Below are 26,138 nucleotides of genomic sequence, written 5' to 3'. Positions count from 1 at the left end.
CTATATCCTTCTAATGATAAGGATCTAAAATGCTGGAACAATACTTTAACGTTGGTCTAACAATAGTGTTATAGGCAGCTGTTTTGGTACATCTCTTAGCAGAATGTATATTACGTTTTAAGAAACCAAGGCGTTGACATGCTTTACTAGATATTTTGTTTATATGAGGGAACCAAAATAAGTTAGATTAGGTAAGTAGCTTGACTGACAACAAACAGAGGCTGATCATGTAAATTATAGACAGTATTCACTGGTTTTCTGGACCTACAAACATGCATGATATGACATTTGCTTATGTTAAAGGACATCTTCCATTGAGTCTGTCTGTCACTTAATTGTTCTGTACATAACACAGTCATCTGCAAAAAGATACAGAACCCGGTATGCCATTTATGTAGAGCAGAAGTAGTAGAGGTCCCAGGACGGACCCCTGAGGGACGCCTGATATAACAGGAGACAAGCCAGATGTTGCCCCATCTACCACCACTCTTTGTGTTCTTTTCCTAGGAAAGCTTTGATCCAGAAATGTGCAGAGCCCCTGATGCCATAATGGTCTAATTGTAATAATAGTCGGCCATGGTGAACTACATCAAATGCTTTACTAAAGTCCATGATGGCAACATCAACTTGGCTTCGCTGTACTGATTTAGCTAAGTCATGAATAAAACCCACAAGTTGGGTCTCGCAAGACCGCCGGGCACGAAAACCATGCTGGTTGTCCACCAGGATATTAAATTTGTCTAAGTGATCCAAGATATTACTGACCACAATGTGTTCTAGTAGTTTGTAAGCTATACATGTCAATGAGACTGGTCTATATTTGGAAGCTTGAAATTTTTCACCTTTTGTAAAAATTGGTGTTACATAAGCCTTAGACCAATCTGAGGGAACAGTACCGCTTTCAAGAGATTTATTAGACAATATTGTAAAAAGTGGAGCTATTTCATTTGCACATTCTTTTAAAATTCTATGTTTGGTTTGGTCTGGACCTGCTACTTTGTACGGGTTTAAATTTTCAAGCAATTTTTAACACCATTTTCAGTTACTTTTATTCTAGGCATGCTAGAAAATGGGCTAGGACCAAGATTCCGTAAGCTAGGACTGGGGTCATTTGTTAATACCGATGAAAGCTGTTTATTTAAAATTTCTGACTTATCCTTGGCACTAGATTTCAAGACACCATTTTCTCTCAGAGGAGTAATACCACAAGAGTCATTTTTTAAACTTTTAATAAAACCCCAGAAACGTTTGGTTGTGCCATGTTTATGTTCTTCTGAACTACAAACAATATTATTCATGTAGTCCAAGTATGAATTACGTGTTTTCTTTTGGATAAAAGTTTTAATCTTTTTAAGCTCAGAAAACAACGACATATTTTTACTTTTCTTCATTTTACTATAAAGACTATCACGTTTTATCATTAGCTTTTTAATTTCAGAGTTCAACCATGGAAGATGATGTCTACCTGAGACAATTTTGCTGCGTACATAAGTTGATACTCTAATAGCTTTAAAGCTATGCCACAATTCTTAAACATCCAAGTTTTGAGGGTGGTTTAGGGTGACAAAGTTAACTAAACTTTTTTAATTTCTGACCGATTTGCTTTATCAAATAATAAAATTTTGTGATTACTTTTTAGATTAATTCTTGCTGATGATAAAAGGTCAACAAATAGTATGCAATGGTCACTAAAACCAGGAATGACTTTCACTGTTTCCGCCAAAGTGGGATAGGACAATAGTATAATATCAAATTACTGGCAGTGTCTGCGATTCTAGTTGGTTCATTCACCAATTGTGTGAGACAGTAAGAGTCTGCAAAATCTAAAAGTTTATTACATTCTTCTAGATCGGGCGCACCTGTGTTTACAGTTTTTGACTCCCAATTTATATCACCTAGATTGAGGTCCCCACCAATCACGGTTGTGCTATTTATTTGGTCAGTAAGGCAGAGTGTACGTTCAAGTTCATCTATGCACTTGAAGTCTTTGTCTGGCCTGTATGCACTACAAACAAGCAAGTCCTGTTTGCCTTTCAGTTTGATAATTGCCCATATAATTTCAGAATCAGACTTTAATTCTGTCGAAGAGAAACTTTTTTAACTTTTTAGATACCAAAATGAAAACACCACCTCATGTTCTGCCTTTTCTCTCGTTCCTGTAAACATCATAATCAGGAGGGAAAACTTCAGAGTTTTTTTATTTTAGGTTTTAGCCATGATTCATTTCCTAGGACCACATCTGGTTTCACAGTAGCTAACATAGATAAGAAACAATGGATGTTGTACATAGTGATATTTATAACTGGTTGGCTTTGGTTGGCTGCTTGAGTTCGTACTGTTACCTGGAGGTTTGCTGATGGGTGTGCTACTGTGTAGTGGCCTAGAATGCGGTACACCACGTTGTGACTGTATAGATGAGTTGTCTGTACTAACAGATAAGACTGTTTGATCTAAGCCTAGTTATTTAGTATGGTCAAAAAAGAAGAATATAAATGTGGTACGCCACAATTTGCGATGGTTCATTTGAATGATCTGCATGAAACTGATACATCGTACTACCCATACCTTGACACTCAGCGTGAACCCAGGTATTACAGTCCTCACAGAATATGCCTCTGTGCGGATGCCATTTTACCTCTAAAGTCTAAATTACATGTTCCACAAAGAGCAGTCCTGTATGGTCCTGGAATCGACTCGGTATCGAAAGCCAACAAAATAAGCATGGAACATAAATATAATGTATGTGAGTGTGAGCCAGTTCTTGCTAAAAGGTTTCTTCATAAAGCGAGTGATCAGACCAGAGCACAGTCCAAAATAAATAGATAACTTATTGATGGCAAAGGGTTGGCCAACAATATTGCAGAAACGGTTTAATAATAATACTGCCCTACAAGGTGGTATTTTTCGTTCAAACATTTTTGACCAGAGTTTTTGATTAGGTCTGACACCTTGTTCCTGTAAAGATTCATTTAAATCAGAACTTCATGCAAGCTCAGCACTCATAATATGAAGAGTTGCGAGCATAAGCCCCACCACACACACAGTATATGTGTACATATCTCACCTAAACGGCCAATTTTGAATGTAAACAAAGAAATGCAGGTCGCGAAAATACGTGACAAAACTATGTGATCCAAATAAAAAGTTTGTAAAGGGTAAATTTAGAGGGAAAATTACAACACTCTGTGTAAGATGGTTCTTTTTATTTAACTTATCACAAATACAAGACTGAGGATGTTAGTAAAGGTGCATTTTTTTCCTATGACTTGAAAGGTGAAACCCCACGCAATTTCGACCTTGACCTCTCTCTATCTTCGAATGTTGTTTATAGTCTGTGGCGAATTGTCCGAAAAATTGAATTTGGGATTTGTTTTCTATATTTTACGAAGTTTTTTTTTTTGAAAGGTTAAACACCCAGTTGGTAACATTTTTATTATCATTAGTTTGGCGGCCATCTTAATTTCAAAATGGCCGCCTCAGATTATGTTATTTTCCATTTTCTTATGTTAAATTTCTCTAAAATATACATAAATGTAGGGTTTGCTAAACAAATTAGATTCTTGTGTTTTTACAATGGAATTATCTGTGCTTAAAGGGAGATAATTTTCTTGTAATTTTACGAATTAAGGATAATTTGCTACGTCTTCAAAACACTGACATGACATGAAGAAAACACATTTTTAAAAAAATATATATCTAGTTTAACCATACTGTATAGCTTGTCAGGCAACATTTGCAATTTAAAGCATATACTATAGTATATTAAGTGATAAAGACAAAATATAGGTAGATAAAAAAAATCCGAAAATATGCCTTTGCTTCTTAGCGTCATGATATTAAAATTGTTCAGTTATCAGTGAATTGATTGAATTTATCATATAAAATAAATAAAGGTAGACTTTGTTAGTTATCGTCAGTATTTATCTTTTGGATTTGATAAAAAGGAAGGGAGATAATTATAAAATGTGATATATACATCCAGATATTTCACAATGAACATTTACATTGTACATTTTTCTCCATTACTGAGCTAAATAAACCAACTACAGTTGTGTTTTACACAATCTTTTATTCTAAAACTTTAACGAAAATAAGGAAGGGAAGTAATTTAAGACAACTATTCAAATCATTGTGCATTTTGTGATGTACGTCATACTTCTTTTCAATGGCGGCAATCTAAGACAAATACAGGACTGAGTGACTTTCAAATAACTTTCCCGTCACCCCTGTGGGTTAGAAACCCTTCAAGTGACGTAGAATTCTTTATTTGAGGTAACAAAGCAGCTGGTTTTCCGAATATTACTGTACTGGTTCCACCAAGGCATCTGCCCATGCCTATAATATAATGCCTGGAGGGGCACATGTGACCCCCCTTAACCATTCAAAACTGTAAAGTTGTAATATTTCTAAATTGTTTTGGTCTTACATAACTTCACGACCCAGTTCTTGAAGACAATCTTATGCTGTACATGTATGCTTAAAGTTACTTCACATCGATACAAATAATGACTATGCAAACAACAATAATGTGCAAATTAAATTTAAAAATCACTATTCCATCATATATTATGTAAGTATTTACCTATTACTTTACCCAAATAAAAAATATTTCAACATTAATTGAAGGTATCCCAATCTGCAAATGTTTGATTTTTTGCTTTAAGTTTTTTTTTTAAACTGAGAACTTAATCAAGTAGTTAGAGTTATGGGGGTCACTAGTGATTTAAAAGCTAGGGTTTTATTTTCATGACAACTGCTTTAGCCTTTTCCAGTCCAACTAATTGTACGCTGGTCGACATATTGTGCTAGTGGGTTACTTATGAGGGGGATTCTGATCCAACACGAAATTATTTTAGAATCAGCCCAGGACGTCAAATCATTTTGACCTTCTATCACTGAAAGGATACCTTGATCCTTTAAATTTGCTGCTTAGTTGGAATATTTGCAAATGAATAATGTGTTCGTATATGCATATCCAAATATTTTCTGTCTGTACATTCTGTTTAATTCTGAATTTTTCATGCGCCAAACATTATTACCTCTACGCCGTTTGTCTTTTTAAAGACATTTCTTGTTTAAAATTAGTTTGATATGACATTTTGTTGCTTTAAACTACATTATTATTTCGTAAAAGTCTGACTGGAAATTTCCAGTCTTCAATGAAATGTCTACACAAACGTGAAACAAGAGTGCAGTATTTGGGAACATAATTTCTTTGTTATAAGTGACAATTTGATCCTTAATAAGTAACAAAGGAGTTTGGTGACATGTTAATGAGAGTTCTCAAGTCTGACCAGTGTCTATAAATTTTATTCCTTTGTTATATAGTATTGATTGCCTTTTTGTTTATAAATTTAACTTCCGAAAACTTATATGTACTTTTCAATGCGCTACGACTTAAAAAGATTTTAACGTGCAAAGAATATATGCACGAGCTATTCAGCGGTGGCATTGCACGACATTCACTGAAATTTAGGTGGTGATTTGCACTTTTCTGTTATATAAATGTTTGTATGAGATCCCTCATCCCAACGAGTTATATTTTAGCATAGACAACATTTGACTGGAATGTGGAAAATCGACAGCAAGTCAGGAAAGAAGACACAGTAAAAAAAAGTACCGTACAAAGGATGTGGATATACCTTTTGCAGTAAGGCTATCACAACACAACATAGGTAAGTTTTCTTGCATCTTGCAAAGAATTGTAATAGAATCCCATTGTTGTCTTTTAGAGGTAAAAGAAAAACAACACATATGAAATTTGATATAACGGAACAAGTAGGTCACATTGTATAGATCTATAGGATAAAGCATAAATAATAACATTGTGTTAATTCATTTATTAAATAATTTTATAGTATTTTAGTATATCGGTAAGCGGTTTATTCATTTGCGGATGTTTCTCCATGTCTTGAAATCAGAGGTATGAATTTTTAGTTTTTAACAAAAATTATGATGCAAATATATTGTTTGAATATTTAAGGTACAGCGCCAATGACGAATAAAGAAACATTTAAGATGTCATATACCAAAAGAACTTTACACTGCATACGGATTTACGCTGACGTGAACTTCGGCGCAGTTGTGATTCCAAAATTGGCATACTGATCATTCAGAGCTCAGTGACAAGCATATTTAACTGAAAATGTGTGCGTCTACAGGTGCTATTAAGGACTTGGGGACAACACAGAGAAAAAGATATAAACTTTAGTACATGACGTCAATTAACCGAGTAAAACGGTAAAAAATTCATACTTCTGGATCAAAATCATATGTTCGGCCAAATTAAAAAAGAAATCTGTATGAAGATCCTCCTCTGGAAGCATAGAATGCAACAAATCAAAAATAATAGCTGACTCGGTTTGTTTGAATCTGTTCATAAGAAGTAATGGAAGTGGCTACTGCTCAACACCCCTTACGCCCCCTAGCACCGTGGAATTCTGTTACAAAGTATATTGAATGAACTCCATGATCTTAAAGGACCAGAAAATATAACAACACAGTTCAAATACGAGGAGACGTTTTACGCCCGCCACATGGCACTTCACTGCTGTTAAGATAGTTGATAAAATCTGTAAGAAGATCCTCTGGAAGCTTTGAATGCAACCAAGGAAAATAACAGATTCGGTTGGACTGAATCTGTTCATGACAGGTAATGGAAAGTGCAACACTCATCGCGCACCCCCTCCCCCTCCCAGCACCGGCTTAAGCGGAATTCTATTACAGAGATATTGAAAGGACTAGAAAATAGAGCAACACTGAATCCATGTATACTGTTGTATAGAGTCATAATTATACTGTTCCTTACCAACACTGAATCCATGTATATTGTTGTATAGAGTCATAATTATACTGTTCCTTACCAACACTGAATCCATGTATACTGTTGTATAGAGTCATAATTATACTGTTCCTTACCAACACTGAATCCATGTATACTGTTGTATAGAGTCATAATTATACTGTTCCTTACCAACACTGAATCCATGTATACTGTTGTATAGAGTCATAATTATACTGTTCCTTACCAACACTGAATCCATGTATACTGTTGTATAGAGTCATAATTATACTGTTCCTTACCAACACTGAATCCATGTATACTGTTGTATAGAGTCATAATTATACTGTTCCTTACGTTTCAAACATAATAACAAATTGTACAGATTATGACAATTTAAACTCAATTCTGTATGCATGGAAAATATAAAATTAAAAGAAGAAAACCATTCTAATGTGTTAAAACCATTCTAATGTGTTTTCTCTTATTTAAAATGATTTATAAGTTAGAGTTACAGTGTCAATCAACCTGTTATTAGTAACAAATTCAAACAGAATATGATTGATAAAATAACATAGAAAATACGATGTACACATGTAAATAATAAAATATAAGATATCGTCAGTATTACATTCATACAGATATCTGTTCCCTCCTTATAAACACTTTTTTCTCTCATGATTTTCATTATTTTTGTGTTGTAAATGTATACAATTGTCTGCAAATAAAACTGTTTGCGACAGTACAGTTTTAATTTTACATTTTAGGATATGATATCATTTTTTAAGTCACTGCTTTTCATACAGATACAATTTTATTCATGCTCTTTTGAAATAAAACTTACACAACAATTTACTTTCGATTTTATTGTTATTCAGAGTATTTTACAAAACAATAACACATATCTTCACGTATTTAATTAAGTATTGGAAGTGACATGTCTTATGTTCTATTTCGTTATATGAACATAAATCTAATTCGGTTGAGAAGGAGATAAATGATATCTTTACTGTTAGATAAAGTGAGACCGATACACACTAAAAGTAAGATATTGCAAGTTAGTAATGAATCAAATTGTCGTTTCTAAAACAGAAGACTGCAAATTATTAGTCCCTTGCTTCGTGTTAGTAACATTTTGTTTTCTTTTTTCTGCCTTTTTCAGCCTTTCACATAAAGTCTCTTTTTGGACATATTTCCTATTGAAGCTTGAATCTTCTTTACTTCTTTGACCGTGCAGTATCTAACATCCTTCAGAATTAAATGTGTGTGTCCTAAATGAAAACAAGAGTTATAAGAAATGTAAACGAGAAATAACACCTTTTGACTGGTTTTCATGTAGATTATTATCTTTATTATTCTGATGATTATGTAAAAGAACAAGTGGAAGATGATGATTATAACAGTATAAATGATAATAGTTCTCATAATTGATATAGTTGTATACATTAGTGTTATAATACCGGTAAGTATTGAAACTTGTCCATGAGTATCCAACTGAACAGGTATAACTTTCAGCTTACATGGTTTCGACATGTGTTGCTTGATTTTGAACTAGAACTACTCCTACACAAATAACATGTGGCGTCCTGTGTGTTCAGACAGTTTGTACGCTTTGGGCAACGTTCCTATAAAACATACAAGCAGCAAATGAATACAAATTCATATAAATTGAATTCTTGAAAAAAATCGTGTTAAGCATCTTCTTTAATCAGAAAATATGTACGTGTGAGGCACCATTTTATCATTTCCATGCATATCTTCCATATTTGAGGACATAACGTCAAAATATTGATAATCGACATGTGTTTTTGCATAAAGTGAACATACATCGGCAAAGGCTTGAAAAATTCCCTCTTTGAATCTTTATTTTTGATAGATTATTAACTGTACGTGTAAAGCAACGTAACATTTTATTTCGGAAAAATTCTCGACTCGTTCGACACCTTGAGGTAATCTAAGAAACTAGCAAAGCTATGAAGTTGGGGGATATACTATCGGAAAGGGATATTTGTGCTGCTTAGCCTGCGCTATGTCTGATAAAATTTGGATAAGAACAAATGTCACTAACCTCGCATTTTCCATGAAATTTGGCTCTGTGGTCGCCATTTTATATGTGTTGCGCATCATTCCATGTCACATGTTCCCCCACACTGAACACAGGAGTAACCAGATACAACATACATAAAAGATCCATGGTCAGTACTTGAAACAAGTACTTGAAAAGAAACTTGAAAGTATCTTGGTGTAACCATATTAGACGACCTGTCCAGGAAGAGTCATGTAGAGACGACCACTAAGAATGCTAACTACGTTGCAAGCTGCCCACAGGACGTCAAAGCCTGGTCGTAAAGCCTAGTTGTAACTTGAAGGTGACAAGTCAAACCCGGGAACATTGGACGGGTATCGGACCATAGATTTTTGTGTTCTAATTTGTTGAAGAAAAAATACACGTAAACGGTTAGCTATGGCTAGTCAAGCTGTACTGAGCCATGACTGCATTTTAAAAATAGACTTTTCCTTATTATAAGGTTGTTCTATAGGGTTGTTCGTTATTATGTAAAATTGTTAGTAAATGATGTACACAATAACATGTAAGATAAACATATAATCGTTTCAGACGTAAAGCGTACATACAGACATGGACGTACATAGCTCGAATCTATTTAAATTTTTCAAGAAGTTAGTATTTTTTTCTGAGCGTTTAAATTCTCGTGCAAAATGTACATTCTGCAGAAAAATGTAAAACATATTACAATTACCTCAACACAATATCGTAAAAAATGTACAAGTTTATTGGCGATTGAAAAGAAATGATAAAATCTGTCTGGATTTTGCACAGAAGAGAGGCTAGGGATAATTGCATTATCAAAAATATAATAAGGCTATTATAACAAAACCTTGATCTACAATGTTGTATTCGGCTCGAGAGAATTTTGCTACTGGGTACTTGCAACGAGTGTGATCCAGTCTGCCAAAATTGCAACATTGTAGATCATTGTGCTGCTCTAATGACCCTTTTATTATATACGTATACATATTTCTACTGTTTTATCATAATACACTGTATAGTTTAGCCATTGGCCTGCTGGCGGCAAGTGATTCTGCCTTTGCGACCAGTGCAGACCAAGATCAGCCTGATCATGGTCTGCACTGTTCGCTTTTCGGTCAGATGCAGAGGGCGGTGAGACTGCATGGTGGCTTCTACTGCCTATGATTAACCTTACTTGACATAAATATTACAAATACCAGTAAATATATTCATTTCCACGACAAGAACATACTGCTTTTTATGACAACTTTAAATTTTGGACATACTTGTTCATTGTAATGTTCCCTAACCATATGAACTATGAGTACACTGTTTCTGGTGACGGCCTTTACACATACTGTTTATGGGGGTCATTTATTAGAAAGGTTCCATTTTGAAATATAAAGCTGGTATTAAATAATTTGGATCTCTTGAAGCTGCACAAGTAAATAATGTACCAAAATAAGTTCATTGTAATATATTTAACCCAAGTTTAGATAAATGCACAAAAGATGAATCCTTATCCCAGCCAATACGGGTAACTCCATCTACTGTAATACCGGCACATCGAAATGCGCTGGAATTAAAGAATACTCATTGACAGCACGTCCATTGTCTTTCGGGGAGGCTTTTGAAAATATTATAATGACAAGTGTACAAAGATACACATCTGAAAGAAAGTGAGCATTGTCCACGTAAATGTGTTAATTCTCAAACTGTAAATAAAGGGGAATTTATAAATATAGCTATTTCCAGAGAGAGAGTTGATTTTTATATAAGAAGTAAATTAAAACAAAACTGGTTTTGTCCTCTGTTATATATCTATCTCACTCAGACAGAGATGATTCGAGACCTAGTTTTATAATATCAAGTTTAGAACTATCCTCACAAGTAGTAAAATGAACCCATGCTTCAGTCAGTACTTTAACAGAAACTTTTCCACCAACCGTTTTCTTACTTTGGAATACCGCTTTCACTTGATCAATGTATTCATAACTCCCAGATGTCGCTACATGCACAAATTCTTCCTCGGTTAGGAATCCTTTTCCATTTATATCATATATAGCGTATATTACATCACCACACTTCCGCATTTTTTCTGCAAATGCCTTTTTGTCTGTCTTAAAATCTTTGTTGTGCATATCAACAAACTGCTGTTCGGTTATTGCACTACGTTTTCCCCGGAAGACGTACTCGTTGTATATTTTGTTTAAGTTGTCCTGTAGCTTCTTCTTCTGTCTATTATCGAGTTGATTACATTCAACAAATCTCTCTCTGAAATACAAAGAACAATGTGTTAAAATTTACATCTTCTTTTCCAAATACACATTCAAATAGAAACTTTCAACCAGAAAATACCATATGCCTACAAGGTCTTATCAAAATGCCTTAACATGCGGTGGTCTAGTGGATAAGGTGTCGACCGCTCAGTTCAGGGGTCATGGGTTCGAGCCCCACCTGGGTCACGACCATGACTTCTCATGTGACACCATTACTGGTTTTTCGGTTTTTCCAGGAAGCGGACACGAGAGTGGTTACAATAAGCTTGAAGCTTTCATCACAACCGAGCTAAACCAAAATAGTATAAACTAACATGTCTTAAAGGTAGACATTAAAAATGAACGAAACGCCGACTTTATAGTCGCGAATTGAAGTCAATTTTGTTTTTATATAGAGCCCCGCTCTGGCGCAAGAGGGATGTAAGATCATTTGAATTTTGCATTGCCTCTCATGAAAAGATTCAGTCTTACCAAAAATGCATTCTTTCGGCTTGGTAGTTTTACCCTTCCAAAGTATCTTCTTTTAAATTTTTTATTTGATATAAGATTTATTGATACTTTTACCCTTCTTCTAATTTGTCTTCCATGTGTATTTTACCATCGTGCCTAACATCAATTGCTTGAAACCATAATCTCCATTTGTACTTCAGGTAGTCGTTTGCCATAGTGACTTGAAATCTTTACAACGTAACACCTAAAAAGACATTAAAAAACTGAATTACCTTACACAGTTACATAAATTATTGAATTGTCGTAAAACCGTCAGCCATAACTATACGTATATAGTTCAGAAAAGTTGGATACAAAGATGTTTGTGCCACTTCGAACGCACAATACACGTGTTTCTATTAATTTAAGAAGTATGCCTAAATGGTTTATATTTGTTTTTTTTTTCGTCCCACCACTATGTATTACATATAATATGCCAGTTGTCGGCTTTATACCTTAAAGGCACTCGCTACAGTTTTTCCGGACGGGTCGATATTTACCCCAACACCGTGCCATATTGGTTGCGTTTTAGATATATAAGAAAAACTGTTTATCTGTAATAGTCTCAATTTCATTTGTATAGTACCAGTAACACATCTGCATGAAAAATACCAAGTTTCAGCTTGATTAAATCAGTTTTCCAGGTTTTATGGCATTTTCAGTAACGCGGGTCCCTGCGCCAATTTTCCTTCAAAACTGATGTCGCGACATAATTTTTAACCAGTTCTTCTAGCCAGAGCTGGATTTTGCCCTATTTCATAAATTTTCACCATAATTTGCAAGCAAATTACCCATTAACACTTTGAAATATATCAAATGTCCCCTCTGAAAGGTATAGATGGGCATAATTTAGAGTGCAAATTTGCATTTTTTTAAAAAAAAAATACCCCCAAAACAGTAAAAATGTGATTTTTTGGGGTTTTTATCAATTTTTGCAGCAAAATTTCAATGAAATGCCCATTTTTTACCAAAATCTGACCAAACTAGTTCATTTATATCAATATCTGGACAAATCTCAATTTTTGCCCACATTTTCTTAAACTGTTTTTCTGTAATAGTCTCAATTTCATTTGTATAGTACCAGTAACACATCTGTATGAAAAATACCAAGTTTCAGCTTCATTAAATCAGTTTTCCAGGTTTTATGGCATTTTCAGTAACGTTGGTCCCTGCGCAAATTTTCCTTCGAAACTGATGTCGCGACATAATTTTTAACCAGTTCTTCTAGCCAGAGCTGGTTTTTGCCCTATTTCATAAATTTTCACCATAATTTGCAAGCAAATTACCCATTAACACTTTGAAATATACCAAATGTCCCCTCTGAAAGGTATAGATGGGCATAATTTAGAGTGCAAATTTGCATTTTTTTTAAAAAATACCCCCAAAACAGTGAAAATGTGATTTTTTGGTGTTTTTATCAATTTTTGCAGCAAAATTTCAATGAAATGCCCATTTTTTACCAAAATCTGACCAAACTAGTTCATTTATATCATTATCTGGACAAATCTCAATTTTTGCCCACATTTTCTTATAGGTCACAATAGCCTAAATAGTTTTCCCTATATATTCTATATAAAACTGACCTTTTTCAAAGAGCTACCAAACATAGCTAGACCCATTTCAGAGAACAAATCCTTACCTCATTTTAAAGAGTTATGATAAAACTGATATAAAATGAAGAGAAAAGTAGGGGTCATGTATCTTCTAAGCGAGATTTCTCTGGTCACATTTACTTACTGTAAACTGACATCAAAATCACACTGCTGTGACCTGGAAGTACTACTCATACTATAACTGAGCTTGACTTCACCAAATACAACCTGCTCTTCCATTTTTCCTACCAAAATGTCACAAATACATCCACAATGAAATTTAAACAAAAACTAGCCTCAATTTAGACTTCTGTTGCCATGCCAAGTGAAAAATTAGTGTTCAAATACCTGGCAGCCATTACGCGACTAGAGGCCTAACTAAACTAAAGGAACCAGCGTGGGAGCCATCTGGTCTAGTTACTGAAAATGCCATAAAACCTGGAAAACTGATTTAATCAAGCTGAAACTTGGAATTTTTCATACAGATGTGTTACTGGTACTATACAAATGAAATTGAGACTATTACAGAAAAACAGTTTAAGAAAATGTGGGCAAAAATTGAGATTTGTCCAGATATTGATATAAATGAACTAGTCTGGTCAGATTTTGGTTAAAAATGAGCATTTCATTGAAATTTTGCTGCAAAAATTGATAAAAACCCAAAAAATCACATTTTCACTGTTTTGGGGGTATTTCTTTTAAAAAAATGCAAATTTGCACTCTAAATTATGCCCATATATACCTTTCAGAGGGGACATTTGATATATTTCAAAGTGTTAATGTGTAATTTGCTTGCAAATTATGGTGAAAATTTATGAAATAGGGCAAAAACCAGCTCTGGCTAGAAGAACTGGTTAAAAATTATGTCGCGACATCAGTTTTGAAGGAAAATTGGCGCAGGGACCCGCGTTACTGAAAATGCCATAAAACCTGGAAAACTGATTTAATCAAGCTGAAACTTGGTATTTTCATGCAGATGTGTTACTGGTACTATACAAATGAAATTGAGACTATTACAGAAAAACAGTTTTTCTTATAAGAAAATGTGGGCAAAAATTAAGATTTGTCCAGATATTGATATAAATGAACTAGTTTGGTCAGATTTTGGTAAAAAATGAGCATTTCATTGAAATTTTGCTGCAAAAATTGATAAAAACCCAAAAAATCACATTTTCACTGTTTTGGGGGTATTTTTTTTAAAAAAATGCAAATTTGCACTCTAAATTATGCCCATATATACCTTTCAGAGGGGACATTTGATATATTTCAAAGTGTTAATGTGTAATTTGCTTGCAAATTATGGTGAAAATTTATGAAATAGGGCAAAAACCAGCTCTGGCTAGAAGAACTGGTTAAAAATTATGTCGCGACATCAGTTTTGAAGGAAAATTGGCGCAGGGACCCGCGTTACTGAAAATGCCATAAAACCTGGAAAACTGATTTAATGAAGCTGAAACTTGGTATTTTTCATGCAGATGTGTTACTGGTACTATACAAATGAAATTGAGAGTATTACAGAAAAACAGTTTTTCTTATAAGAAAATGTGGGCAAAAATTAAGATTTGTCCAGATATTGATATAAATGAACTAGTTTGGTCAGATTTTGGTTAAAAATGAGCATTTCATGGAAATTTTGCTGCAAAAATTGATAAAAAACCCAAAAAATCACATTTCACTGTTTTGGGGTATTTCTTTTAAAAAAATGCAAATTTGCACTCTAAATTATGCCCATATATACCTTTCAGAGGGACATTTGATATATTTCAAAGTGTTAATGTGTAATTTGCTTGCAAATTATGGTGAAAATTTATGAAATAGGGCAAAAACCAGCTCTGGCTAGAAGAACTGGTTAAAAATTATGTCGCAACATCAGTTTCGAAGGAAAATTGGCGCAGGGACCCGCGTTACTGAAAATGCCATAAAACCTGGAAAACTGATTAAATGAAGCTGAAACTTGGTATTTTTCATGCAGATGTGTTACTGGTACTATACAAATGAAATTGAGACTATTACAGAAAAACAGTTTTTCTTATAGGCCTAACTAAACTAAAGGAACCAGCGTGGGAGCCATCTGGTCTAGTCGCGTAATGGCTGCAAGGTATTTGAACACTAATTTTTCACTTGGCATGGCAACAGAGGTCTAAATTGAGGCTAGTTTTTGTTTAAATTTCATTGTGGATGTATTGTTGACATTTTGGTAGGAAAAATGGGAGAGCAGGTTGTATTTGGTGAAGTCAAGCTAAATTTTAGTATGAGTAGTACTTCCAGGTCACAGCAGTGTGATTTTGATGTCAGTTTACAGTAAGTAAATGTGACCAGAGAAATCTCTCTTAGAAGATACATGACCCCTACTTTTCTCTTCATTTTATATCAGTTTTATCATAACTCTTTAAAATGACGTAAGGATTTGTTCTCTGAAATGGGTCTAGCTATGTTTGGTAGCTCTTTGAAAAAGGTCAGTTTTATATAGAATATATAAGGAAAACTATTTAGGCTATTGCGACCTAGACCAGATGGCTCCCACGCTGGTTCCTTTAGTTTAGTTAGGAGCTCACTACAGCGTTGGAGCGGTTTTCTGCGCATGCCCGGAAGTGATTATCTAATGTCGCGTACGGCAAAAATTCGTAAATTATTGTATGTTCGCATGCATTTAATGTACAATATGTATAATATACTGACTAAAGGTTAGGGTAAGTATCACCATGGTTACAAAATATATACATTTAAAGTACTTTTAGTTCAAATTGCTTCAATCCGACATATACTAGAGTCTGTTATTTATACCGGCGCTCCAACTCTGCATTGAGTCACAGCTGTTTCTAATCCTGTACCGTACCCGTATCGTACATTCGTAAACTATAGGCTTTGTTAAAAAAAAGGCGGAAACTTTCATCGTTCTATACCCTCAAAATGCTTAAGAAACACCTTAAAATCCGCTTATTAAGAAATCTGCCGTTTGATAATTTTATATATATATTTCTTAGTCATTTGCTCAAACACTGAAAGAGTATTTCGTACCAACCTGCGTTGTATAAATGCCCGCCACACCCCACTCGTTGTAATTTGATTTAAGCGAAATCTAATACGGTGACCTATCAATTTTCTTTTTGTTTTAGATTAGGTAGACATAAACAAATGTATGTGCAGAGTTTGATTAAATTCTATTATGTGGAACTCGATAAAATAGCAGAAGTACCAACTTAAAACTGACAAAAAAATGCAAAAATAGCCCTTGGGACTGCTGAACAAGTATTCCTTTCTTCACAAAATCATTTTCTTTTGATTTCTTTGAGCATGTTTCATATAGATATATTGTTTTCCGTTATAAAAATGCTTAGATAATCAAATTTGTGCTGATTATTGTACTTTACTGGAATATATTTTAGGATTACAGAAATTTTGAAAAATGTTTAAAATAGCACCATATCTAGGGGCAAATTAAATTGAAACAAAGCTGGTGACCTAGTATTTTTATTTCATTTTTCAATATATCATAACATGATCTTTTAATACAAAACATTTCATCAAAATCTATTATTGAGGAAAAATATACGAAACTGTAGCGAGCGTCCTTAATGGTGGAGAAAACACTACGGACTGTTGGCTTATTTCTTGTACAAGCGATACCTAGTTAGAGTCAACGAATTTCCACAAAGGCGGCTTCCGTACATGTTTGAGGAGTTCTAGCACAGCCACTTGGGGCCAGGACCTTCCTACCCTCCTCCGCCCCTGCCAACTGTTAGCCAATATTTTAAGCATTATAACACGTACTGAGCATAGATGAACAAAACCCGTTTTATGATCGCCAATTATGCTCGGTATGTGTTAAAACGCTAACAACATTAGCTCACGGTTGGCAGGGGCGGGTAGGCCGTGGGGTCCCGACCCAAAGTGTCTGTGAATTTTACGGCACCAGTGGGGTTTCGAACCAACAGCGTTGGTGAACAAGTGCATGACTTAATTTAAGCGACCTTAACCATCTGGTCGTGACCCAGTATATAGACTTAAAGTAACAAAATATCGATCATTACAGAGTCATATTTCTATCTAAATAAAACAATAAATTCAGTTACCTTTATTATCCAAGATGATTTATTCGCTTTCTGTCTGTTGCTTTTCTGATAAAAAACGTGCCATTAAATGACCGAAGGTGATAACACGCGACAAAATATTTTTATCTCCACATATTGTTTCATGTGATAGCTAAATGTATGATAATCTAAATATACTTGTATGATTATTTTAAACATTAGTTAACTGGCCTCGCAATAATAAAACAATAATAATACAGTACAGAAAATTCACAGATAAATTATCGTTTATATAATGAGTTTTATCAATATATGATAACATTAATCCTCGATCTTCACATGTATTTATTGTAGCTATCAAACTATTATATTTAGAGAAAATCTAGCAATCAAAGGCGAATATCTGTATGAAGACCCTTCTAAAGCATAGAATGTAACCAAGCAAAATTATGAAAATAATAGTAGACTCGGTTTGATTGAGTCTGTTCATGAGAGATAATGTAAATGCTCCCTAGCAACGGCTTAAGCAGAACTCTGAATGGACTCCATGATCCCTAAGGACTTTTTACAGCCGCCAGACGGCACTTAAAGATTGCAGTCTTGATAGTGAATAAAATCTACATGAAGATCCTTTGAAATCATAGAATACAACCAAGCAAAATAATAGCTGACTCGGTTTGATTAATATCTGTTCGTGAAAGGTAATGTTAAGTGAAATATCCCTCCCCCCGCCCCCTCCCCCCCCCCCACCCCCAGCACCGGTTGAAGCGGAACTCTTTTACATAGATATTAAATGGGTTCCATGATGGCAAAGGACCAGAAAATATAACAACACTGAGACCATAAAAGCATCATTTGCAGATGACGCTACTTTGCCAGTGGGCGGTTCCCCTGAAGTGCTTCAACATATAAATGATGCAAGTGAGGAAGTGTCCCATGATTCGGCTTGAAGAATGTAAAGTAATAGATTTAATTGTAGAAAACAAATAATAAGATAATAAAATGATATTGCCTACACAATATACTAAACAACTACAAAGAAAAGTCATTTAATTGTAGAATAGATATAATATTCTAAACAACTGCAATGAAATTCAAAGAATGTAACTTGGGTTATAATTATATTCAACTACCCAACGAAAACATACATCGGGTTTAATCCCCGCAATTATAACGAAAATCATAGAATTGAATACAGATATGATATTCTAAACAACTGCAATGAAATTCATAGAATGTAACTTAGGTTATATATTCAACTACCCAACGAAAACATACATCGGGTTTAATCCCCGCAACTATAACGAAAATCATAGAATTAAATACAGATATAATATTCCAACGAATATCATAGAATTGAATATTGATATAATATTTCACCTCCAAACAACAAAGAAAATCAAATATATATTCCGACACCAAAAAATACAAAGAAAATTATAAAACTGAACTGTGCTCAGCTAGCTTGACATTCAGCTCTTATTCTTTTGGTTGACAATGAAACTCGGCATTAATAAAAGCTGAAAGATGAATGTTCTTTTGGTTGACACTGCACCTTTGGCACAGTGTATACATAACATTATCCGGGATCTCCGTGGCCGAGCGGATAAGGTCGATGACTTCGAATTACTTGCCCTTCACCGACGTGGGTTCGAGCCTCGCTCGGGGCGTTGAATTCTTCATGTGAGGAAGCCATCCAGCTGGTTTGCGGAAGGTCGGTGGTTCTCCCCAGGTGCCCGCTCGTGATGAAATAATGCACGAAGGGGCACCTGGGGTCTTTCTCCACCATAAACAAATAGCTGAGAAGTCGCCATATGACCTGTGACCGATGTGACGTTAAACCAAACAAAAAACATTATCCCTAAACCAGAGGGAGGTTAAACTAGTTGGAGGTTGACAGTCAGCAGTTAAAGGAGTTAAATATTAAAAACAAAGTTTAAAGTAGTACAGCCATAAATTGGAATGTGACAGCCACAAACGGTTCGAAGCTGGTAGAAAAGTTGTATTACTGTAACAGCTGGGACATATGAGCAGTGCCATGAGAAAACCAACATAGTGGTTTTGCGACAAGCATGGATCCAGACCAGCCTGCGCATCCGCGCAGTCTGGTCAGGATCCATGCTGTTCGCTAACAGTTTCTCTAATAGCAATAGGCCTTGAAAGCGAACAGCTGGGATGCGCAGCTGGTCTGGATCAATGCTGGTCGCAAAGCCACTATGTTGGTTTTCCCATTGCTCGGCTCATATTAATTAACTTAGCTCCTCATCGGAAACTGTATGAGATGAGCAATTAACGCATAATGTGCCGACAGAAAACGATCAAAACTGTTTGAATCCTAAGTTTTGGTCATTTTTCACGTGTCAAAAAATCGGCTCGTATCCTTACTTCTGCTGTAATTGACATCGTTCATGAAGACTTGAGGATGCATTGAACCGCGTTCGCCAATTGCTGGGATGTTTTGTTCCGTTCTTTAATCAGAAAAAGAAATATTCTTATCAGCTCAATATATTTCATATAAAACGGTCATTATTAGCTAAAAATCAAGGAATTTGTATAAAAGTGTTCATACTTTTCCGTGGAAGGTCCCCTAACTGCATGTACCGCTGAAACTCTGAAAAACTGACAGGTACAACCAGTACAGTTTTTCTTCAAAGTGCAAAGTTTTTGTAACTAATGTGTGCGCGAGTATAGTGACAGAGGTTATTACTACACTGAAGTTTTGAGAAAACATGACTTGTTAAGCTGAAAATTGCAGTGTTATTCATACGTCCACCCACTACTTGATCCGCCATGCAGAAAATGTATTTTGTTTTAGAAATGATTTACATATCCACAGACTTGTGTATAAAATAACCACCTGGGCGTGGTGGGCGTCCATCCTCTATATAACACCCACCCGATAGTACCCCAGTCTTTTCTACAGTTACGGGGTTGGACATCGCAACGAAAACTCGCAAAATATCCGTTTAGGGCCGAGTTTGACGCCCGCCAACTCGATGGGCCGAGTTTGACGCCCACCAACTCGATGGTTGGACAGAAATGCACGGACATCACGGCCATCGCCTCATATATTTTTTACCTTAATTCAATTATCATTAGAAATAACTACTTGAATATTAATGCATGTAAAATTCATCTGCGACTTATATATAAATTAAGTACTCGGTCACAATTTGAAAATTATTCTATGCCAGTAAACTTATCGGAATTTCCCTATGACAAGATACCAGGGGAGGCATTTATATAAAACTACTTCTGATCCATCTCCATAGTTGAGGTCCTATAGATAAAAGTTTCTTATATTTATACTATATTAAATAACCAAGATTATCATTATAATTGTCATTGATTAATTTTGTCCTCAATCGTCTACATACTGCTGTAACTGCTGGCAATTGTAGCAGTTGACTGCTGATGACACTACTTTTTACATAGTTGCCAGCACCAAATTGAACTATATCTTAGGGTCACCTAATACTGTAACTTTACTATGAAAGTTTATTGAAAGTCAAGTCTCTTATGGGCATCTGACATAAACATAAAATATCACACAGCATGGCATATTGAACAAGACATATTTATGAAGTTACGTCCAGTTGTAATTGGATCAACTGATAGTTTGTCCAACTTCCATTGAAATATATCAACATTTGACAGAAATAAACAACAACAAAAGACAGAAGTGTGGAGTTAGAAAAGTAGTCAGATATTGCACGGGATACACCCCCAGCTAAATGAGGGAAATGTATAACATCTTTGAAAGACAATAGATAATATAGACAATGATAAATAAATATCACAGAAGAAAACATTATTGTATCCCTATGTTGAGATGACTCACAGTTGACATTTATAAAGGCCATAAGTCATATGTTATTAACATTTCCTTGGAAACGTAACGCTTAAATGTATTCATACATTCTCAGTTACACAAGCTTGTAATTGTTACTGCAAATGCCAGTCAAGAAACAAACTTTGGATGGATTTGCAGAATTTCGGAATGGACGATTTACCCGAAACTACTTGTCATGATGACTGTAAAGGAAACCCGCCGATTGATATTAAATCTGGAGTTATACATGTAATTACAGAACACATGAACTGTGTTAGGAAATACAAGATGCACATGAAAGTGTTCAGAAACGCATACGAACATCACGCTCAAATTTACACTGACAAAAATTACATGTGCATGTACGGCTTTATTAGTTTGAGAAAGTGTCAGATACTGGTGGACGAAGATCTAGGAAGAATTAGAATAAAAAGCTCCAAAAGTACAGAAAAAAGTATTGGATTACTTTTTGAAGTTGACAACGTCGGAGATATCAAAGAATGGGCTGCAGCGCTTACTCCAAATGCAGACCTTTGTGTTGGATCAGAATTTTCGCCTCAGGTATCGCCGAATATAGATTCAAAAAGGAAACCTCGTACAGGGCAGCATGTTTGAAGCGAACTGGTTCATTTGCTGGAAAAAGGAAAATGCCAGATACTATTATTTTGCAATCGATAAGTTACATTTAATATTTTGTAAATATGTCTTGGGTGTGTGTAATCAAATTCCGAACTTGGCTGATTTTGGAGAACTTGGTCGTTTTCCATTGTCTGTTATCACGAAAGAGAAAGCCTTAAAATATTGGATAAAAATAATGAAAAGCCAAGATATAAACCTAAAGCTTTGTTAGACAGTTTAGGGTTTAGTGTTTTGATTCTAATTGTAACTATTGTATGTTTAAACAGCGGTTACGCGATGAGTATATACAAAACTGGAAAGCGTCGATTCAAAATGTATCAAAATTGGAATACTATAGAAAATTTAAATTAGAATTCTGTTATGAGAAATATTTGGATATATTAGAAAGCAATTTACTGAGAAAACAATACACCAGTTTTAGAACAGCATCGCATAGCCTGGAGATTGAAGTTGGACGTTACACTGGTATTGATAGACAACATCGTGTCTGTAAAATGTGCTCAAGTCAGTTTGTTGGCCTAATATCATTTCTACTTTGTTCTAGCAAGTATTCAAACATTAGACAGATATATTTTGTAAAAACAGCCTGAATTCATAAATATTATGTCCTCTATTACTTAGAAAAGATTGATTAAAAATGCAGCTAAATATGTAAGAGAAGCTTTTAAATTACGGAAACAAACCCTTGAAGTTAATTCTAACCGCCTCTTAATTTAGGGTACTATGTTTTGTTATGGATGATATGTTCCGCTTTATTTGTATGCAAAAAATTGATTCTATATTACATATCAGTATTTCTTGCCTACCTAGCGGGGAAAGTATACACTTATCCGAGCACGCGCCGGGGATAGATATTCCTGTCTTTCCCTAGGGACAAACCTTGTCTAAAGTAGCGTGCACTAAGGTGACGTCACATAGTACTGGGTACCATTGTGACGTCATAAACTTTATAAATAATGTCAGGAAATACCCAAACCTATTTGTCTCCACGATCTATTTTTAACATGATAGGCAAGAACAATGATCTAACATGTCTGCCTGTGTAAGACAGCTGTTTTCCCTACCCTTGGGACAGCATAGATAAAAAACCTCGCTAACGCTCGGTTTTCCATTCCACACTGTCCCTCGGGTAGGGAAAACCCCGTCTTACACAGGCAGGCATGTAAGATCCTTATAGTCTTGACCGTATTTGTAATAGATATTGTAAATGGTCAAAGGTATTTGTAATGCCGATTTGCCAATAAATGAAATGAAATGAAATGATTTAATATTTTAGAGAGAAGTTTATGACGGTTTTTCAGATGAATGCGTTCGTATCTTTTTTCGAGCGGTAGATCTATAATTGAGCCGTGCCATGAGAAAACCAACATAGTGGGTATGCGACCAGCAAGGATCCAGACCAGCCTGCGCATCCGCGCAGTCTGGTCAGGATCCATGCTGTTCGCTAACGGTTTCTCTAATTGTAATAGGCTTTGAAAGCGAACAGCATGGATCCTGACCAGACTGCGCGGATGCGCAGGCTGGTCTGGATCCTTGCTGATCGCATACCCACTATGTTGGTTTTCCCATGGCGCGGCTCATATGTTTACGACAGATTTTACAACAACAAACGGGTTAACTCTTAGCTTTTATATTCTACCTCATTTTGTACGTTTTTCGCTGTACTGAACGTGGCGCCCTTCGGTTAATATCAGAAATAAATCGCGGTTTAGAAGTTAACATTTAGATATGAAATATCTGGGCATTTTAAGGAGGTAGGTTACCTTCATATTTATAAGTGCGCATGTCCAACCGGAAGCTAACGTGACGATTTACGACGACGTTTACGACAAACTAAATGTGTTTGTATATTCATTTTTCTGAAAACAAATCATGAACCTGTCTTCGAGCTGATGCTTTATGGTTTAATAATGTAGAAATAATGAATAAATTGCCGCAGAAACGCTTCAAAACAATGTTGCCTTTAAATGACGTCATTGACGTCATGACGTTACGTGTCAGTTACCGCGCAAAATTAATAGCTTTTATCTTGAAAGTTCGTAATTCTGTGCATTTCCTTTATTTTAACTATTTTCAAATAACCATTGTTTGCTAAAATATTTTTTATGAGTCTTTTGCTCAGAATAATAATCAATATTTTGCTTCTTTTATGTAGTTATATTGAAATGTAATGCGGAATGTAAGAAAATGGATGATGGTAACCAATGTTATTTGGAATATAGTTGGGTGAAAGGTTACTTTTTACGGCTATTTTCAAATAAAAAATTTAGCAGTTTGATTTGTAATATCTTTTTTTCAGGGTCCGTTGATAATTTGTTACTTATATACTAAAACTAAGATCTAAAATTGTTCAAATTTCAGTAGAAAATAGTGGTTTCTTAAATTGAATTTATGTTACCATGGAAACGAAGCCCGTGACCTATGTATCTAAATGTAAAATTCAAAAGCGTTGACACTGATCTATTTAAGAAACACAGCTTCGGCTTTTTATTTTCATTTCAACAATATCCATGAGAATAGTAGCAGCAAGTTGAACGATTTTTCCATGAAAAATACCATACGAGGGGTACTGTTGTAAGTATTCTTACCTGTGAAATGTGTTTGAATAAATGCAAATAACACGAAAATGTAACTTACTTTAGAAATAATATGTTTTAAAGCCACATTAACTAAAAAGATAATCTTATTCAATATTTTTTTATAAGAAATTGCGACAAAAAGCATGATAAAAGCTACTTTAAACATCTCTGTTGCCATGGTTACTTTAAACTTTAAGAAAAATAGGGTACCATGTAAAGTGCATGGTATTTTGCTAATAATATTACCCAAATATTCCATGATGGTCATTAACAGAATGGCACTGAAGCCGTCGAAAACCCCTATTTTTATACATAGTTGTTTAAAAATGAGAGAAAATGCGTTACCATGGAAACACGAGCCCCGCGACATATACATTTTAAGCTTATATTAGAAAGCTAACGTGCATACTAGTAAAATTATCAATTATGCAGACTTCTACGGATATCAATGAAACTAAAATACTCTGAAAAGTGTTAAATTTCCGTATTTTCCTTCTTCTTTCAATATGAAATACGTTTGGAGGGTCAGTTTCTTCAAACCTGGATAAAAATTGAACTTGAAGGGACAGAGACAAACGAAATTGAGATTGTAGCAGTTAAAACTTCATATTACACGAAATACAAAAAAATGCTGCGGTTCAACTAATTTGAATTTACCCTTGTACCAAGGTAACCTACCTCCTTAAATGTGAATTGGATGTGGATGCTCTCCATGCGTAATTTAAACACAACCATAAATTTCATACCAAAATGGAAAATACTAAACCGCAATTTTTACCTTACATTTATAGCTTTGTTTTAACCCTTGCCATGCGGGACACAATTGATTCTGCCTTTGCGACCAGAGTAGATCATGATCAGCCTGCACATCCGTGCAGTCTGATCATGATCTGCACTGTTCGCCGTTCAGTCAGTATTTTTTGGTAAGCACCCCTTTTAACAGTTAATGGTACTGTCCAAATTGAAAGATGGACAAGTTCATTATAGAAATTTAGCAGGAAACGGGTTAGTATTTAAAGATTCTGAAACGATATAATCGTCAACTAAAGGCAACTGTTGGAAAAGCAAATATTCTAACGTCACGTCACAACGCACGCTGTTTACGGGTATGGTCCGGTAAAATGCATGCATTTCTCAAGAGAATGCGTGATCATGGTGATGTATGCAGACCATCGCAGCCAACCTGCCTTTGCGTGACGTCATATCCGCATGTGAGTTCATTAGAAAATGTAAACAGACGAGTAATATACACTTAACAAATCTTATTTTTTGCCAGTAGGCTATCTTAAACGTTACATGAAGCGCGTTTCTGAAATCTGGATTACGTTTAGAAGTTTAGACAATTATCTTGTGAAGAAGTTTAAATAAAAACTATTTAAGCCATCTTAGATGATACTAAACCACCCAAAGATATAGAGGATAATTGTTGGTTTCGGTGTAATATCACGTTATAATTTCACCGAGTGGGCACCAAAAGTGATATTTTTACGAGTGGCGCAGCCACGAGTGAAAATAACAACTTTTGGTGTCCACGAGTGAAATTACCGTGATATTACATCGATACCAACAATTTTTCTGTTTATTTTATGTCTAAAACTCTACTTTTGTTGTGTTTATTTCAATAATGTCGAAATTTGCGGGAAATTTTATCAGGAAGCATCGCAAAGATGACGTCATTTTAACGATGTCATCGTCATATTGTTTCCGGCTTTCAGTACGCTCGGTAAACTTTTTGACGTTAATCCGGGTATCAGATTTGATAATTTTCACTGAGTGGCCAGTGAGTTTATCAGGATATAATTCACCGTTATATTTCGATAAACCACCGAAAAACATAAAATAAACAATGACACATAAATGTTTTGAATTTTCTAAAACAAGTAGGTT

At 35.0% G+C, this 26,138-nt stretch overlaps 1 protein-coding gene across 1 annotated transcript; it reads right to left on the bottom strand.

Moving 5' to 3' along the window:
- Nucleotides 1-10,267: 10,267 nt before the first annotated feature.
- LOC128547072 (sarcoplasmic calcium-binding protein-like) lies at nucleotides 10,268-17,449 on the bottom strand. Its single transcript, XM_053518791.1, has 3 exons — nucleotides 17,244-17,449; nucleotides 11,654-11,783; nucleotides 10,268-11,084 (listed from the first exon to the last, which is right to left on the bottom strand). Exons 2-3 carry the CDS (start codon nucleotides 11,752-11,754, stop codon nucleotides 10,637-10,639), a joined length of 549 nt encoding a protein of 182 aa, XP_053374766.1. The 5' UTR covers nucleotides 11,755-11,783; nucleotides 17,244-17,449; the 3' UTR covers nucleotides 10,268-10,636.
- Between the last annotated feature and the right edge of the window lie 8,689 nt (nucleotides 17,450-26,138).

This window comes from Mercenaria mercenaria, chromosome 11 (assembly GCF_021730395.1).
Source record: "Mercenaria mercenaria strain notata chromosome 11, MADL_Memer_1, whole genome shotgun sequence".
Lineage (NCBI taxonomy): Eukaryota > Metazoa > Mollusca > Bivalvia > Venerida > Veneridae > Mercenaria > Mercenaria mercenaria.
The sequence above is the reverse complement of the archived record's forward strand: the minus strand, read 5'-3'. Positions and strand labels throughout refer to the sequence as shown.